General features: G+C 41.4%; 1 protein-coding gene and 1 long non-coding RNA gene across 5 annotated transcripts in view; one reads left to right on the top strand and one right to left on the bottom strand.

Annotated features, from left to right (window-relative positions):
* Positions 1-19,282, bottom strand: part of LOC120902694 — an 81,183-nt gene that overhangs the window by 49,698 nt on the left and 12,203 nt on the right. The gene's annotated exons all lie outside the window — the stretch shown is intronic.
* On the top strand, positions 11,986-17,606 carry LOC120902693. Of its 4 annotated transcripts, none has more exons than XM_040311658.1 (5): positions 11,986-12,224; positions 14,012-14,078; positions 16,143-16,352; positions 16,688-16,798; positions 16,888-17,606. In XM_040311658.1, the coding sequence occupies exons 2-5, from the start codon at positions 14,018-14,020 to the stop codon at positions 17,115-17,117; spliced, it is 612 nt and encodes a 203-aa protein (XP_040167592.1). In that variant the 5' UTR covers positions 11,986-12,224; positions 14,012-14,017; the 3' UTR covers positions 17,118-17,606. The 4 variants fall into 4 exon arrangements, with proteins under 4 accessions (XP_040167592.1, XP_040167593.1, XP_040167595.1 ...); XM_040311659.1 differs by lacking the exon at positions 11,986-12,224 and adding an exon at positions 12,433-13,589; XM_040311661.1 differs by lacking the exon at positions 11,986-12,224 and adding an exon at positions 12,434-13,471.

Genomic DNA, 19,282 nt, shown 5'->3' with positions numbered 1-19,282 from the left:
CTTTAGTTAATTACGCCGCTGCATCTGGAACGTAATGGCAACCTTCCGGAACACGAATGCAGCAGTCGTGTGCATTTCGAATCAAAATTAGAAGGGAGGAGTGCTCGCCAAATGCCGGCTGCAGTTCGGAGAAGACCGCCTTCCGATTGAGAAAGATTGAGCTAATTCGAGTACTCGTTTGGTTGTATTATCTCGACGTAATCTTTCCCCCCAAAATGCGTCTTTGCTTCATCTCTGAAAGCAAAGCGTCTGATAAATCTGTATTTACTCAGTCAATACTCATCCTAACGTTCTATCCTCCTCCAAATAAATCGTATCGCTAACAACGAACATTTGTCGCCCCAAAACCGAACCTACTTTCTTACCAGCTTTAAAGAGCTTTGCTTAAAACTTTTGCCCCCGTTTTTTTTTGAGCACCAAGGCGGGCGCTCGATTCGATTTCATGCATAACCTCCTCCTACTGCCACCTTACCGGCGCAAAACTGAGCTCATTTTTGCCCAGCTTCCTTGCGTTCTAGGCGTGGGGAAACAGCGAAGCAAGCAAGAGCATCCGTTAATTGCTACCAGCAGACACACACACACAGAACGCGAAAATCGAAACCATCCGCCGCCGTCCCGCAGCAAATGATGTTGAACGCTTCAACACCAAGGAACGCTTCTCCCGGCATGGCATCTCTCCCCTCCCCCGCACTGACTAATGCTGACCAGCTGCCGCGCGACCCAGCAGCTCTTATCACAACCAGCGGACTCTCCTGGCAGGCCTCCTGGCCTGATAAATGTGACCGAAAAGTTCTTCAATCGGAAAATGATGCGAATAATTTGAATAATTTGATCACGATCCAGCTCAGCCTGCTTTCGCCCAGTTTCCCCTAATATGTCTTTCAACTTTTTCCCTGCCCCCTCTATTGCCTCCAAATTGTAGGGGTCGAGTTTTTCCGCTGTGGGTTGCGATGTATTTTTTTTTCTTCTGTATGATGAGCAAATAAATAAAAGAAATCAACACTTTTTCGTCCGAAAAATCGTCATTCGAAAGTTGGAAATAAAATGAATAGCAGCAATTGCTATGGATTTAAAGGTAGGAAAGAACAAATAGGAAAATGGTAGAGACATAATGAAACGTTCAAAACCTCACGCTCAGCCAAGGTTTATAGTCAGTATTATAGCTTTATTGTTTTATCTTTATCGTACAGTGTAATAAAAAAATGCTGTTTATACATTTCATGAAGAGATTTTGAATTATAAAGTTCCAATTCATTTTTCGTGCCATTTGCTTGGATTACTACAATCACTGACTGAAATATGCTTGATGCTTTAAAATCAACTGTAATATCAGTTTATAAATAAAAACAAAGAATTGTTATCCAATCAGGGAATATCCGAAAAATGTTAAATTATTGAACTCTTTAAAACATTTAAATCACCCAAACAATGTTCAAACCATATTCTTGAAATGTTCCCAAATTATATTTTATTTTCATATTAATTTAATATTCTTGAAGATAAATTAATATTATAATGTTATTCAAAAAAGGTTTAAACTGGCATTACTTGCCCTTCGATACCTTTTTTAAAGCACACAACACATGGTGGCAATGGTTAATACTTGAAATAAATTAAAAACAAGCCCAAAATCCCCAAAACCTGTGGTCTGCCCCACAACACTTACGCACGCAGGAAAACAATAATATTCAGCACCCTCGGAAAATATAAAGCAAAAAAAATACTGCCGATGGTTCTCCACCGCTTTCTAATGGGACGCCACAAATCGTATCAATTCCAATATCATTCTCAATTAAGCTAAATTATTATTGTCCCCACCAACCTGCCAGGGTTCCACCTCAAACCTTTTGGTTTTATTTTTTGTTTTCGAATATTGGCACACTTTTCCTGAAGTTTGTTTCAAGAGGAAATCCCATGGTTCCACTCAATACCGCACACCGTTGACTGCAAAATAGATACCCCAACGCTATTCGTTTTGCGAAACGGTACAACCATCCTCCACCTTACCAACGGCCGCCCGTACTGCACTGTGTTTTCCCTTCGGTACCGCACTCCACCGCACAACGTGCGGAAAAGCTCGACCCAGGGCAGAGCAATTCTCCCATTTTCCCCCTCTGTGCACACGCAAAACCATAAGTAGATTTATGGTTAGAATTTAATTGAAAAATTTGGAAATTTATTCCAAACCCAGAAGCCCCAAAAACAACTCAGCGCACCCGAGCGGGTGGCCCACATTTTGCTGGTGCTCGTGGGATGTCCTCCACGCGGGTCCACTGGATGGACCCTCGTCTTACCACGTCCTTCTCGTCCCCGTGAACCACCGAAATGGACACGAGACGAGATTCAATAAACACTCCACCACAGACACACACATACACACCCGCTCACCCGGACACACTTCATTCGTGCCAAATACCGTCGTCTTTTCGGGCGCTCTCAGTTAGTGATTCGTGCAGCAAAGCTCCTGCCCTCCCGAAAATTGGTTTTCTTGCGCACTCGAACTCCGAACAACTTTCGCCACCCTCATGGGGAGGGTACCCTGCACGACCCAAAGGGAACTCCCCCAGTGCCGGAGATCGAAACCACTTCAACCGCGCGCCGGATGGAACTGTCACGTTGTCTCGGTATTTTGGGTTCTCCCGCCCGTGCTGGGCTGTGTATAATTGATAGTTTGACTTTTCGTCGTGCGGACCCACTATAAATCGTACTCGGGCACTTCTTTTCGGGGAGTGTGGGAGGAAGTGGCCCGGCAGAGAGGTACTTGTGATTGTGTGACCGAGAAGCGGATAGTATTGTTTATTTGTGCTGCGCTTCGGGGTACCGAAGATTAACATCCCAAGCGTATCTGAGCTTTATTTATTTTCGGAATAATCCATCAGTTGGTAGATTTATCGGAGCTTCTGTCCGAGTGCCACACAATTAACTTCAAACTCAGCTTAGTATAATGCTTGCAAGTGGAAGGTTAATTAGTTATTGGTAGCAGGATTAGGTTAGATAAGGCAAATGAGTTAATTAAAAGAAGGATTATTCTAATTCTGTTAGCTAATGCGTAGAACAAATAACTAAAGAACAAACTGAAGAACTACAGAACTGAAGAACTACAGAACTGAAGAACTACAGAACTGAAGAACTAAAGAACTACAAAAGTAAAGAACCAGATGATTACAGAACTAATGGCCTAAAAGAAGAAATAATCAATAAATATGTAAACCAATAGTAAAACCATATGAACTGAAAAACTGAAAAACTATTGGCTTGGAAAACTAATTAAAACTGGAGGCCTGAGCAACTCAAGAACATGAGATTAACCAACTGAATAACTGACGAAATAAATAACTAAACGACTAAACACTAAATAACTAAAGAACTAAAGAAGTAATGAACTAAAGATTAATTAAATTAATTAGTTAAAGAATTAAAGAATTAAAGAATTAAAGAATTAAAGAATTAAAGAATTAAAGAATTAAAGAATTAAAGAATTAAAGAATTAAAGAATTAAAGAATTAAAGAATTAAAGAATTAAAGAATTAAAGAATTAAAGAATTAAAGAATTAAAGAATTAAAGAATTAAAGAATTAAAGAATTAAAGAATTAAAGAATTAAAGAATTAAAGAATTAAAGAATTAAAGAATTAAAGAATTAAAGAATTAAAGAATTAAAGAATTAAAGAATTAAAGAATTAAAGAATTAAAGAATTAAAGAATTAAAGAATTAAAGAATTAAAGAATTAAAGAATTAAAGAATTAAAGAATTAAAGAATTAAAGAATTAAAGAATTAAAGAATTAAAGAATTAAAGAATTAAAGAATTAAAGAATTAAAGAATTAAAGAATTAAAGAATTAAAGAATTAAAGAATTAAAGAATTAAAGAATTAAAGAATTAAAGAATTAAAGAATTAAAGAATTAAAGAATTAAAGAATTAAAGAATTAAAGAATTAAAGAATTAAAGAATTAAAGAATTAAAGAATTAAAGAATTAAAGAATTAAAGAATTAAAGAATTAAAGAATTAAAGAATTAAAGAATTAAAGAATTAAAGAATTAAAGAATTAAAGAATTAAAGAATTAAAGAATTAAAGAATTAAAGAATTAAAGAATTAAAGAATTAAAGAATTAAAGAATCAACGAATTAACGAACTAACGAACTAACGAACTGAGAAATAAAAACTAGTTAAATAGCTAAGGAAACAATCAAATAACCAAAAAACATAAGAACTAACTAAATAAACACGTAAAAAAACTTAATAACGCAAGAACTAAAGATAGTGAAGAACTTCAGAAATAAATAACTAATCTAATACAAAGCTGAAGAATTAGAGAACAGAAAAAAAACAGAAGCAGTAGTGAAGTGAAGTGAAATGAAGTGAATAAGTTAACGAAATCAATCTAAAGATATTAACTGTAAAACTATGAAAATTAAGGACTAACTTACGCTTAAACTAAGCATTTGAAAAAATAAGAAAAATAATGAACATTTTAAAACACAATGTTAAATATTATTCAATGTTAAATTAAACAATGTTTTGGGATACAAAATGATACCAAAATCATTCAGTACTAAGACAGAAGCACGCTACGCACTAGAGTAAAGAGAAAGGTACTAAAAAAGAAGCTCGAAACAACCAATTACACAGCAAACCGGCGGCACTGCAACGCAGTTAATCTGAAGCCTGTGGCAGAACCGAAAATTAATCAAACCTCTGGCGTCTGTTTGCTTAATTCGATTCAAGCATCCGTCGAAACCACGTGTCCCCGCGTTCAACTGAACCACTTCCCTTGAGCCACTCACAGGCGCAACCACGCACGATCGGCCCCATAACTAGAGCACACCGCTCTCCGGTCCAAAAACCCGTTAAACACCGTCGCCACAGCTGACCGAGCATACATCCGCTCCTTTTTGCGGATGCTGGATTCGGTTACGCGGGCGAATGGCTTCTCTTCTGTGACTGTGGCTGACCTTGGCTACGCACCGCAGCCGAACCGAAGAAGCAGCAGCTGCTGCTGCGCTCGCATCTTGGCACTACCGCCGTCTGTGGTGCGTCGCAGACGGACCAGACAGCTCCAACAGCAGCAGCGACAGTACGCTGCGGTCTAATTATTTTGATCTGAGGGTTTTGATGACGCACGAGGGGGAAGGTTTTATTAGTACGTTCCATCCCTCCGCACAGGTACTTTGCATGCGAGCTTCTGCTTCCCTCCCCCCGCACGTGCAATAGCTTCTGCCCGTGATTGACGGTTTGGCCCGCGTACCGGAGAGTGAATGCACACGCGCGCCGAAGGTTACCCCTCTCGTTAAATCTGGAGCCTCGGCGAGCAGCGACGTTTTATGCGCTCGCTTAAGGTTAAGTTCTGGAGCTCAAGGGAGAGATATTGAATGGATGGGTTTTGTCGGTGGCCGGTGACACAAGTGAAAGATAATTCCGTGAAGGTGTTAATTCGGGCAAAGTTATGCGATGTAATGGGTTTCTGCAATGGTTGCAAGCTCGTTTAAAGCTAAGCTCCGAGCTGGTGATGCTCGTAATGCATTCCCAGCACGAAACATTAACACCTTTACGAGCAAATCGGAAATGACATTAGGAAATGACATGGATTGAGTTTGCCGAACTAAATCCAATTTAACAAGCATCCATTCCACAAGATTCGACAATCAAATGTGGAATGCTACGTGCGTGTCCCACTGCCTTTCTAGTGACTCTAATTAAAACTTTCCTCCTGAACGTGGTTACACTGTCACCCATCATTGACAGCACCCGGGATCGAAATTCACCGACCGAAACAGATAAAACTGATGCGTAATCAGTAGCAGGATAAGCTTACATTCCTGCCCGTCGCAGCAGAAGTCAGCCGGTGTGTGATTTTCCACAAACGATGTAGCACTCTGGAACTAAAATTAGTTCTCGGGTCCAAAGTGGAGTTTCAGCCACCGTTGCATCCAACGACATATGGCACTAAGCAGAAAACCATTCCCATTGGACGTTTTTTGTTCGAATGGCTTAAAAAGCTACTGGAAAGATTATTAGATACATTTTCTATGAGTATTTGCATACATTTAGGAGTTTTGTAATGGGATTTGCCTACTTTTAGGATTATTTCAATTAAACGTAAGCTTAAAACGCATTTTTAAGCCTACTTCACACAAACAAACGCATAGAAACCAGCTTAAGAAGACCTAATTCTTGTATTATTAAACCTCCTTAACAAGCCTGCAACGAAGGTTTGTTCCTTCTGCTATAACCGTCGAACATTCCCTGCTCAAATGTGAGTACGTGCTAGACAAGTTCATCGGAACGGAACGATATGCAGCACGAAATAGATTTGTTTCTTTGCCCCCAGCACTCCTTCGCTGCAAAAACTTCTAGGGGAAAACGCATCTACGCACAATTTCCAATCCAACGACATTCGACGTCCGTTCTTCTCCTACGCCTGCTCTATTGAAGCGTTAAAATGCTGCCACCGAGACACACAAAACCGTTTTCCGACCACCCGGCCAGCCGAGGTGAAAAAAAAACAATGGATTTCAATCCTCATTGAAGGATTGTAACACCGCATCCTAATCGTACGGCACCGATATCCTCGAATCGCTCTTGCCGTCCTTGTGTACGTTGGTACACGGGAGCCTCGGCACTCATACGTACGAAGGGATTTTACGGGCATTTGCGCCGGCCCGTAACCGAAAGACAGATGTCCAACTCATTTAGTGTCTGTCAATGGAACGGACGGACAGCTGGAGCGGGACAGGCACAGAACGAGGCACAGAACAACAGACCGACGTCGTTCCCATCTTGGCCGGTGTGTGCTGGTGAAGCAAAGCAGTTTCTAGCCCGGGAAGGTGTTTGCCGGAACGTGCCGGAATCGTGTCCCGCCAGTTGTGTCGTGCGCGAACAACGTACGCGCGATGCCAAATGGTGAGAGAACCCTCGTAGCGTAGGGTTCCGAGGTTTAGATCTTGGAACAAAGCGGTCTTGAAACATGTCGCACCCGATTGTTTGCATGGTTTGGTTTGGATGCTTTTGCACTGGGGTGGCAGTTTGGTGTAGTCGGGTGCTCGCCAGTCGGGAGAGCGAAGGGGGAATTGGAGCAATCAGCTCAAACGGTTGTGGGTGTGATTTTTCGTGCCAGGGAGTTTGGATTTGTGACAGAGCGTGTGGTTCTCCACTGTGATGCTTCGTTTGTATTGATGAGATTGAATGTTTAGAAAAGTTTTTACTGGGTTGAGTTGCTGTTTTCACGGCATTTGGGCAATTGTTTTGATATTTGGAGCTTTAGTTAAGGAGGTAGTTTTTTTAACATTATTTTAAACCTCTTTCATGCAGAACAAAAATTGAAATCTTCAATTTTTAATAGCTTATCTTGTACTTGTCTTTTATTTGGAAGAAAGTTGCACCCTTTAAAGCAGCGATGTCCAACTCATTTGACCTCGCAAGCCAAAATGCTACTGAAAATAGTAGCACGGGCCGCAGCCTAGTATTTTATGATTTGATTTTATGATTTTATTTTATATTATATGATACAAAAATCAGATCTTTAGCAGTTTTTTTTTTTCATTTCATTTTGGGATAACAATTACGTTGCATTTGCTCATACTTTAATGTAAAGTAAAGTAAAAAATGTATCACATTATTTTCAATTAGCCATAGACTTCTGATACTTCCTACATTTCCACAGTTGTGTGCCAACTAACAAGATTTAACGCAAAGATCTAACTCATGACTAACTACGTTGGTTTATCCAACACAGAATAGTAGAATTTATCTTGATATTGGTGTCATTTTGATTATCAATATTTTTGAGCTGGTATTAATTGTGAACAGCATTTACGTACGTTAAAAACAGTGAATTCTTACTTTTGATGCTGCCCAAGATCGACAAATTACTACAGATCGGTTCCTCCAGTCCAATCCAGATTTGGACAAATCTTCATTTGACAGTCGGGGAGTACAAAGTGTCATACAAGTCCTTCGTAACCGTTACTCCCGTCCTGCCAATATCCATAAACATCCTAATTCATAATGTCCATCAAAAACAGAGTCATAAGCCCACCTGTTTTTTTTTTTTCTAATCACATGATCTTGGCAGGATGCCTCATGGAAAGCTTGTGATCGTTTGTAACAGCCAATCAAAAGTAATACGTGTAAAGTAAAGTGTTTGTGCTGACATCGATACCTAAAGAGGACTTCGACCTTTCCCAAAACCATATGCCACAAAATTTAAGAGCTTGCGTTTTAAATTCCAGTTGGTTGAGTGATTTTGTTAATTTTTCCAAGTCTTTTTCTTATAGAAATTACTTTTTTTTTGTCACTAAGTACCTTGATGTACCAAAACCTCATACAGATGGGTAAGATACTTCCGGACATTCCAAGTTTTATACATTCGAATGAAATTGGAGCTAAAATTCGAGTTGTTTCTTTACAAAATTATTCAATTCAACAAATAAATGTTGGCTCAAGCGGTCACTAGTTTGACATCTTTGCTTTAAAGCATGGCACACAATGAGGTTGAGTGATTTTGTTAATTTTTCCAAGTCTTTTTCTTATAGAAATTACTTTTTTTTTTGTCACTAAGTACCTTGATGTACCAAAACCTCATACAGATGGGTAAGATACTTCCGGACATTCCAAGTTTTATACATTCGAATGAAATTGAAGCTAAAATTCGAGTTGTTTCTTTACAAAATTATTCAATTAAACAAATAAATGTTGGCTCAAGCGGTCACTAGTTTGACATCTTTGCTTTAAAGCATGGCACACAATCACAATCACAAATAAATTAAAGAAACTTGCAAGCTACCTTCCGTTATTTATCCGGAACTTTTGCCATCGTGGACGAAGACTACCGTGTAGGCATGGTATTAAGTTCATCAGGATGCTCGGTCCCTGGCTAAAACGCTAAAACGCAATAAAAAGATAAAACATAATATAAACACTACCTCTATCAAAAAAGAAAAGCAAGGGCAACAAATCAATAAACTCACAATGAGTGACAGAAAGAGGATTAAGATATTTTATTTAATATTCTTTATTTTTCTATTTTTTAATATTTTTCTATTTTTCACATGAATAAAACCAACTACTAAGAGCAAAGAACAAGAGAAATAAAGTTCAAATCTTAACGGTCAATTTGGGTGCAGCCGCGCCCTCTGTTGCCGGTGCACCGAAACAAATCTAAAGCGATCTAACGAGGCTTTAGCAGGGCCGGGCACCCAGTGTTGCCTACGTGTCTGTCGTTTTTTGAATTTAAGAATTTACTCTACAACTGTTAGTAGACTAATTCCGAGTGCCAAAAACACAATGCACTCAAGCACACAACGAATCAAGAACAAACCCCTCACCATTAAACTACCCCATTTAAGTTTGATCTTTTATCACCCTAATTGGTGATTAGAGCAACATGCTGCCCAAATAAAACCTGATTTCCGCTTCAAAGATCACTCTGCCTCCCAGTGTGGGGCCACCAACAAGCCTGCGCCCGTCCAAAAGGGACTGGCCTTTCAATTAAATCCCCCAAGCCTTTCCCATTCGATTGTGTGTCCTTGCTCCGCACGTACGGAAACCGTTCCGGAGCCGGATCATAAAAAGTCAACCCGCAGCAAAACCCTCCCACCCGGGCGAGCTCATTCTAACTGTTACTGTTGTTGTTGTTGTTTGTTGTGCCGTACCAGAACCGCGATCGCCGCGCGCTGATTCTTCCCGTTCGCTTCAGGGTTGATCCACATATGACTGCGAGCGAAGGGTGGGTGGTGGGTGAGCGGTATATGATCTCATCTCAAACATTCGCTTTTTTTTAAAGAGAAGAAGGCCACAAAATTGAACCACCTCCTCCAGCTTCTCGACAGAATCTTGAGAAAGGCACACATCACCGAAAAGACACTGTTTTCGATTGTATTCTACTGCGAGAACGGGGAAAATTCGTTCAAACTACGCGCGTATAGCTACAGAGAAGGTCGTGCGTCGTGCGTGCGGGTGGGTGGCTAAAGGGGAACACTCCTCACGCCGCCTGGAAAAGGGGGAAGCGCTGCACGGGTCACACAAACAGCATCCAACACAGGCAGTGAGGGTGACCGGTATCCCATCTCCCTCGAAGCATGGGCACACGATATCTCTTAGTTTCTCTCTTTCGCTCTTTTGAGCTGAGTGTGAGATCGCGAGAAAAAAACTCATCTCAAGACACCCCCTTTTTCACCCCTTCAAAACACCGCCTCCCACCCCCACGAACCGATTGAATTAGAAGGGAAGAGAAGCTGAGCTGATGATTGTTGTCTGCTGTGCGGGAGCATAACGTAGAGGCAAACGGGGCAAAATGAGCCTGAGGGGCAATATGGGCACCATTTTAAGCATAATTTCACAGCAAGGATAACATGTATTCGTTTCAGTGTTCTATGAACACCATTTAGGTTTAATACCCGTAATTTAGAAATAATCAAGAAAAATACAGAATAACATTTAGTATCATGAATGAGCAGTCCCCCCGTAGCAAGGATTGACTATCCAGCTGCGTGGTAATGAAATAAGTCTCGAAAGCCTATATAGGCCGGTATATCCGCGTAGGACGATACGACAAAAAGAAAAAGAAGCAGAATTAGAAGAAGAAGAAGAAAAAGAAGAAGAAGAAGCAGCAGCAGCAGCAGCAGCAGCAGCAGCAGAAGAAGAAGAAGAAGAAGAAGAAGAAGAAGAAGAAGAAGAAGAAGAAGAAGAAAAAGAAGCAGAAGAAGAAGAAGCAGCAGCAGAAGAAGAAAAAGAAGAAGAAGAAGAAGAAGAAGAAGAAGAAGAAGAAAAGAAGAAAAAGAAGAAACATGTATGTTTTACCAATTTGAAAATAAGCTTAAAGTAATGTCACATGGATGCGTGGAAGTTTAACATGGCATATTTTGAAATATATGATATTTCTTTACATTTTTTCTGAAGATAGTAAGCCAATTGAATGCTTACTTTCATTATAATTATTATAATATAACAAAAATCATGAAAATGCTTTACGTGGGGCAGAATGGGCAGTCCTGCTTTTGGTGCTTGGTGAGGCTATGGTGTTGAATCTGTTCACACAATGACGTTAACAGACACAGCTTCAAAAGATTCTATTTAGTAGATTGAAACGGGTATTTTAATTTTGATACCATATTTTTGGAAGAATTTTAAGCGCTTTCCAGCAAAACACAAAATAGGAAAAGAATACATTTCACGAAACGTGCGCACCATTGCACCAATGTTTTGACGATTCACGTTTTTTTTACATATGCCCATTTTGCCCCGCGTGTCAAAATAGCATCACGTGAAACATCATCTCTTATTTTACACCTTTTTTCATATCTGCACATTATTTCAGGCTAAAGGTCGCTTTAGACCTTGCATGAAATTGAACGTAATTTTTTTATTGTTTGCTATATTTCATTGAATATTAACCATAATGTGGCTTATCGTACATCAAAACAAAGGATATTCAATTCCCCGACTATTTAAACTGAAAAACATTTAGGAATAATGAATTGAATGCATTTCCTTGTGATTCCCTGTTGACCATTATTTTTTCACCGTGAACAAAGCGGAGAATCACAAGGAAATGCATTTAATTTATTAATTCAATATCCTTTCTTTTGGTGTCCGATAAGCCGTATTCTGATTAATATTTAATGAAATGTGTCAGAAAAACTCAAAATTTCACGATCAATTCCAATGGAGCTGTAACGCGAGCTTATGTTGGTATTTTTCATTTTTACTTTCATTTTCATGAATTTTCATTAATGAAAAACGTTGCAATTTTAATCATTTGATCTATGGTGACATATACTAATGTGATAATAATTGTGTTTTGTGTAAAAAATCAAAGCAATAATAATTACTCTGCTTAACATGCCCATTTGGCACCACTTTCCCCTTACCTCCGACGCGTGTGTGTGAGCGGGACGGTGTACGTCTAGTTGGCAGCATACGAGCGCTGCGCTCGATCTTGCGAGCGGATGCGGGCTTGAATGAATCAGTATGTGTTGACGGTTGCACGCGATCAGCACGTTTGTGGTTCTGTGTCGCAGAGCACCTATGGGTCGCAGCGGGGTCGCTGCGAGTAGTAGTAGTACCTTCGTTCTACTGTTGTGTAGTGTACTAGTGTGTCTTGTGTCCATCAAACCAGTGTTACGATTGATTGATTCTATCCTTTTTTCCCCCCATCTTTCCCTCGCGTAACACGGTCTCTGTGTTTGCGCTGCGTTTGTGTGTGAATAGTGATTAGAAAGAAGGTGCGAATAAGATCCCAATTATAATGTTCTAGCACGGGTGGTCCCCCAAGCGGGGGAAGAGGGCCTTGAAGATCGTGCGAATCAGACAGAAACAAATGAAAAACGGTGTGACTTCTGGTGTTAATTATTTCTTAATCAAGAACCGTGCCGCACGAGCAAAAAAAAACGCCTCCGAAGGTGATGCATGTATCACCACCCTCTCTCCTCTCTTTCTCTCTCTCTCCTGGTGCTCCCTCCCTTCACAAACCGTTTGAGATCCGTTTGCTTAAACATCGAACAATGCTCGAAAGGCCACAACAACAGCACGGCGCGCTAGGCAAAAAGTAAAAAAAAACCAAGCCGTCCAGACATCAACACACAATCGGCGGGGCCCCAACAACAACGACAACAAAAAGCGTTCTCTCTTTCTCACGTTTCTCGGTGCTTGACATTTACCCAGATCGGTTTGGTGCTATGCTGCTGCTGCTGTGTGTGTGTGTGCCTGTGCTTCTGACTTACTATTTCTCGATCGCCCTCCAAAGCACAACCTCTCCCCCGGCGGCCCCGGCACATTGATCACATTGAGTTTTGCAATTGAGGGAGGAGGAGGGGGGGAAGGGAGGTCCGCCCGCAAAAACCGAACGCTCCAAATATTGGGTCGTGCGCGGTGTGGTCACAAATTAGAGCGAACCACCCTTGCCACCCTCTCCCACCCATACACCAGGATCGATACAAAAAAAAAACATCAAAGACGTAATATTCTGCCCAGCCCAAAACATAAGGAGGCCCTGCCCAAAAAGGCACCCGCTGCCTCTAGTGTGTGTGTGTGTGAGTGTGTGTGGATGCAGTGCAGGCTCCCTTCTTTTAATGTGGGTGTGTCGGTGGTGTGCATTAATCATACCGCACCGATGCTTCGGCTGCTAGCAACACCACCACCAAGTCTCAAGGGTCAAGCGGAGCGCAAATCGTCATCGAACAGTCGCGCAGCGTTTGTCGCTTCTCGCGTCATTGAAGTCTTTCGTAGTGAACGTATCTAGCGCGCGCACAGAGCGCTTGCAAGAGGGAGAGTGCGATCGAGCGAGCGAGTGAGAGACGGTTCAACGGCGTTGTGTCCCGCGGACGACGCTGCTGCCACGGGTCTGCCTGAGTCAGAGGTCTCCCGCGGCACGGATTCGTTCTTCGACGTTCGCCCGCGGACGACGGGTGTTGTGTTTGTGCCCGCAGTGTGTTTGCAGGAGGAGAGCAAGAAGAAGCAGCAACAACAAAAAGTAAAAGTTGTTTGCGCACATGCAAAGTTAGATAATAGCAATCATCTTTCGTTACATCTTCCTGTAACATCTTCCAGCGACTAGCGGCGCGGGCGCGCACGTGTGTGTGTGTGTAGATGTGAGTGGTGCGTGTGTGTTTGTTTCTTGCGTGGGCCAGCCCAGCAGGAGAGCAGCGACTCTTATGCGATAATAAGTGGCCTTTCCCGTTTGGACTGCTTGTTTGCATGTCGGCCGCTCTTTCGCCGAGTGTGACTAGTTTTTTGCATGTGCAGAATCCAATTGGACAGTGTTATAGTGAAGTCCGGCAGATGCGCTAACCGTATGCAAATAAACAAAAAAACAACCCTGCGTGCCACAACATAAACGATCCCCCGGACGCATGGGTTCAAAATCTAACGTTTGAAAACCTTTTGTGCGGCGCCTCGTTTATCTCTTCTATTTTTTTCTTGTTTGTGTGTGGCATCGTTTCTCAAAGTGTCATCTCGCGCATAAAAATTATAACTTTATCACCGTTTCTTTCCCTCTCGCCTTCTATCACAGGCCACGATGTTTCTCCGGCGGGTCGATTCGGTAGTGTTGCTGATATTTGGGTGTCTACTAATTATAGGTAAGCCTGCAGGAGCTGGGCGTTACATAACAACCCCCCTTTCTGTGCTGTGTGCTCTTGTGTTGGGACGCTGTGTTGTTGTGTGTTGTGTTCGGGATTAACTTCACTTAAGGAAGTGTGCAAATGTCGCACGATGGTGCGATCCAAACACTCGGGTGTGTCCCATTTTGCCCATCTGCCCATTTTGCGCAGGGGCGCGCACACTTTGGTTACTTCATCTTTCTTCCCCACCAGAAGGACGCTTCCAAGGCGGACGCCCGTGCTGGTTTACGAATCCGTTACGATGCGGCGCTTCCAAATCCGCGTGATTTATGTTTTATGGGTCCTTCTCTGGCTCCCTCTCCCTCTCTCTCCCTCTACTGCAATTTGAAACAAAAGCGCGCCTTGGCCGGTCTTGGCCTTGCCCATCGGTTCGGCAATTTCCTTGACTTGGTGTTTGATTTACGCGCGCCGGGCGATGGCGGCGTTTTTTTTTTTTTTCAATGCAGGGGTGAGAAACCGGCAAGCTTGAAAGATTTTGTATTGTTTATAAATGTAACTGAACTTATTTCAATGTATGTTACGCATAATCAAAATTTATTTTATGTATCGAGGACATGAAATTAATATTTAAATTGTGAATACGTTTTACACCGTTTCTAAGCCCTAATCAAAAATGTTATGCTGCTTTAGAACATTGTTCAACTGTAAGAAAACATTATCTAGTAAACAAGGCCAACTGCAATACTGATGCCTTTCTGAACATGGTTCAATCGCTACTAAACATTTGCATTCCCCAAATATTGACGTACTTGTATATTACCCGAGTTAGTTTCTTCGATTACCATTTTGTTGTAATTAAATTGTTTGAAGATTCATTTTAATTTATTTCGTACTGGTTCAATAGTCAATAATTAGTTTTGATGGTATCGCGATAAATTATTGACAAATAAATTCAAACTAATTTTTTCAAAATTATGGCACAAACAGCAGTCTAAACTACACACACAGAAAACGGATCAAGTTTGGGGTATCACCTGTTTAGTTACGATTGAACGAAGTTCAGATAAGCATCAGTATTTCGGTTAGACGCCAAATGTTTACTTATAGTTGAACAATGTTCAAAAGCAGCTCAACATTTATTACTTGGGCTCCAAAACGATGCAATACATAATTAAAATAATTGGCGGCAACTATGATAGTTTGTATTAAGATGTATGTTCAATTTTGTTTCGTGATTTCGGGATTGGGGAGAGCAGTCAAGCAACGCAAATAGCATAAATTCAACAATATTTATGTAATTAATTGAGCTTTCATTAAGTAAATCAGGTAAATTATATCAGCTTACAGTTCACGGTTATCACAATTAGAAGAGTTGCTAATTTCCAAACAAATATTTGACAAAATGTAAAATAAAATTTGTTTAAAACTATAGAAGTCAACACCAAATAACATTTTATCAATTGCTCTCCCCTGGCAAAATCACATTGAAAGCTTGTTTGGTCCATCTCTTGCCATCGCTTGCCAGTCTTCTGTTTTCTGTTCGTCATTTTATATTTTTATATCACCCCACGCTGCATACGCGCTCTCAAATCGCTAATAGATGGGCTGATAGGCTCTTTTCAGAGGCTCCCAAATTTAGCCTCCCTTTGCCGCCTTTGCATACTTAATCGCCAGCGCCGGCCCGTAATGCTATGCAATTAAAATATTAATATACACACACACCGAACGATCTGATTTGAAGCCGCAAACCAACGGAGGGGCTAATTTTGAACGACTAACGCTTCTTTGCTTTGGAGGGATTGTTAGGGTGGATTTCCGAAACCCGAAACCTGCAGCGATTAATTAGACGGTTTCACTCTCAAATTAATTTATAATTATTGATCTTAAGGAAAAAAAAGACCCCACAGCTACCCCTTTGGCCAAACGCAGCCGGCAAGCGTTTAGTACCATTAAATTGAATTTACGATCGTCGTGTTTTCTTCCCACCTGCAAGAAACCGCCCTTCTACGCACATCAAAGCAGAACCGAAAATAACTCTATTAATTTTATCTCTCCCGGTTCGGCCGTCTCGTAATCGTTCAGATGGGCACGAGGAAAAAAATCGCACCAAGCGTGGTCGGAACGTGCGGACATCGAACGCACCGCAGACGAACGCCGGATCTGAGCCGAGCCAAGATCTCGATTCGAGCAGCAGCAGCAGCAACAGCAACCAGCAGGATGTGCCCGTCATACCGCCCGGCTTTCTGAGCCCTTCCGTGCAGGAGTATCTCGAGCTGGGCAAATCCATTCCAGGTAAGTCGTGGCTCATTTAAATGCTAATTTGCTGCCGACAGTTGGTCGCTTCTCGCTTCGGAACCTTGAGTCGCGTTTGATTGATGTATCTTTTGGCAGTCGGTATACACAAGCGCCCAAAGCATCCCAAAAGGCACACACTAACGTGGCTGGTTCTGGTTGCTTTAAGGATGTCCGTTTTGTGGGTCGATTGTTTGCGCATGTTACTTTTTCAGCTGATAATTTTTCATTATTCTCACTGTTTCGCTCCAACAAAGTTCTATGGCGCCATTACTCGAAGGCCACCAGCTTTAAGTACCTTTTGTTTTTTTTTTGTTTTGCTCTTCCTGCAACAGGCCGACCAGGAACTGACTACCCAATACTGGCCAGCATACCGTACACGAACTTCTACTGCGACGAGCAAGAATATCCGGGCTTCTTCGCCGATATGGACACGAGATGCCAAGGTAAGGCAGCGCTGCCAAAAGCCAATCGGCCACACTCAGCATGCACTAATGTTCCCTCTTAAACACTCTTCACACGCTACCGAAACAAGGATGGCATTATTGCGACATCGATGGACGGCAGGCGACGTTCCTCTGCCCCAACGGCACGCAGTTTTCGCAAGCGGTGTTCGTGTGCGACTGGTGGTTTAACGTGCGCTGTGATCTTTCGCCCCGGCTGTACTCGATCAATGCCCGGCTGTACCAGCGGCCCAAGTTCAATCCGACGCAACCGCACCGAGTCATCACCCGCCAGCTGGTGGACGAGATTTTTAATGTGTAGAAAGAAGAGGTAGCGGTAGAGCGGGGACGAGGGAGAGCGGACTCGTTCCTCTTTCCGACGTGTTAAAATATCATCACTATTTATTTTTTAGTTGGCCCGTAGTGTTGTAAGAGACGAGCGCGTGCGCGCGCACTAATGTGACTCCGTTGCGTAGTTGTTTCGTTTGAAGTGGTTTGATTTACCAGCTCATCAATTCCCACTAGCCAGCTAGACTACACACACACACACAGACACTTGTACACATACACACACACATACAAGATTCTATACTTTTGTTACCAAATCGGATAAACCACGCAATCCTTGCCGACAATGATGATCTTTTGTAAATGTTTTGCCTTAATTGACTCCATACCTTCCTACGTACCGAGAAGATGCTACCTTGCTAGAAGTAGCTAAGGCATTATCCGTAACACGGTTGTATTATTGTGTAAAGTAAATGTGTAAAGTGTAATAAAGTATGTAAATATAAATTTACCACCAACGCGATAACTACTTTCAATTGCCTTTGAAGAGAGAAATGATTAAATGGAAGTTAAAAGTGCGAATGAGGTTCGTTTGCTGATGAGAACAAGTATTTTTATACGCCAATTAGCGCCCCCGCTACGGGGCATGCTAAACAGTGTTATGGTAAGCGATTGGATTGATACAGCACAGGATGTAAGATCGAATCTCGTTTGGAATCGTGTCTTATTCCTGTTCTACTTAGCGAAGTGTTTTGAATGTGACCCTATATGAACAACTGAACGATTCGGCTAACTATTGTGTGCAAAAAAGTTGATAAGTTATTTAACAACATTTATTACTCAACAAAAAAATCATCAGTTTATAGTTATGTTTATCAAAATGCTATAACATATATAAATATAAATAAAATGCAAAACTAAATGACAGAAAATAGAGTATAGTTGACATGCTTAACCATACATTACATTACTTGTGCTTTAGTTTTTTACTTTTAGCCCTTTTACTAATACTTTAATTTTTGCAAAGCACATCAGTTAATTTTTTGTTATTTTTAAATGACAATGTGACAAAATATCACAGTTTCCTCCTCAAATGAATTGTGTTGGGTGTAAAAGACGCATTAAACTAAATTATTCCAAATAAATCATAAAACATTCCTTCAGGGAAGCAGTTAAACAGCAATGGGAGTCTTTACTGTAAGCTCTTGTTAATAATTCCACATGCTAAAATACGAACAATATTCAATCCAACTGAGTCTATACTGAAAGTAATTTGCATTAATTAATACTAGCGGCTATTTATCGAGCATTTTGTGGAATATTTCTATTTTAATTGCAACTTTTTCCCCATTTTAATAGGTAAACTAATTACTCAAAATGAAACTCTCAATATCTGTTCTACTAACACACACAAAATCTCGTCCAGGATAGGTCAACCGAACAAAAAATAGATCACTAGGTAAGTTTAGAAAGGTAAAACGAGACCATTGTCCGCCCTTTGACAAGAACAATACGATACAAATCGGATAAGGAAAGTCCAATTTAAATCATCACCACGAAGCCCAACCGTTAATTCCCCCATTTGAACCCTTCCCAAAAGCTAATGACAGTTACACTCTGTCAAAACAAGTACCCCCCAATCTCTCCATTACTTATCAGCTTAGATTTGTCCCAAAAACACATACACACACAAACACAGAGAGTTTGGGGATTTTCCTCCTCACTTTCTAACACCTCACACTTCGTTAAAAAGCCCACTTCCCGCTTCTGTTGCGCATTCCCATAACCTCATTCGCAGAACAAACAAAACACCCGGACTTTCCGCGCGCGCGCATGGTCCAAGGCAACCAACAAAAAAAGGAGGTTAATTTCCGGACGCTTGAAGTTCTCTCTTGTGCCACATACAAGATATGTTCTGCGGCACATTAAGTCACCATTATTTTGCAACCGAATTGAAACGTTTAAAAAATGTAAGGCGACAGAAAGAAGAAAAAAACCCTCCCGAGATCGGTTTGCAGAAAGCTTTCGCCACCAGACGGGCGCTTTTTTAAACGGCTCACAAAGCAAACGTGCAACCACAAAAAGCTTCCCGTTACTCTTTTTTACTCTTGCCTTAAGAAACGTACTGCCGCACGGCCGGCGAAAAGATGCCCCGGAACGGTTTGCCAACGCTCCGGGGTTGCTTTCGGTGTGCCTTTG

Source organism: Anopheles arabiensis, chromosome 3 (assembly GCF_016920715.1).
Source record: "Anopheles arabiensis isolate DONGOLA chromosome 3, AaraD3, whole genome shotgun sequence".
NCBI classification, from domain to species: domain Eukaryota; kingdom Metazoa; phylum Arthropoda; class Insecta; order Diptera; family Culicidae; genus Anopheles; species Anopheles arabiensis.
The sequence above is the reverse complement of the archived record's forward strand: the minus strand, read 5'-3'. Positions and strand labels throughout refer to the sequence as shown.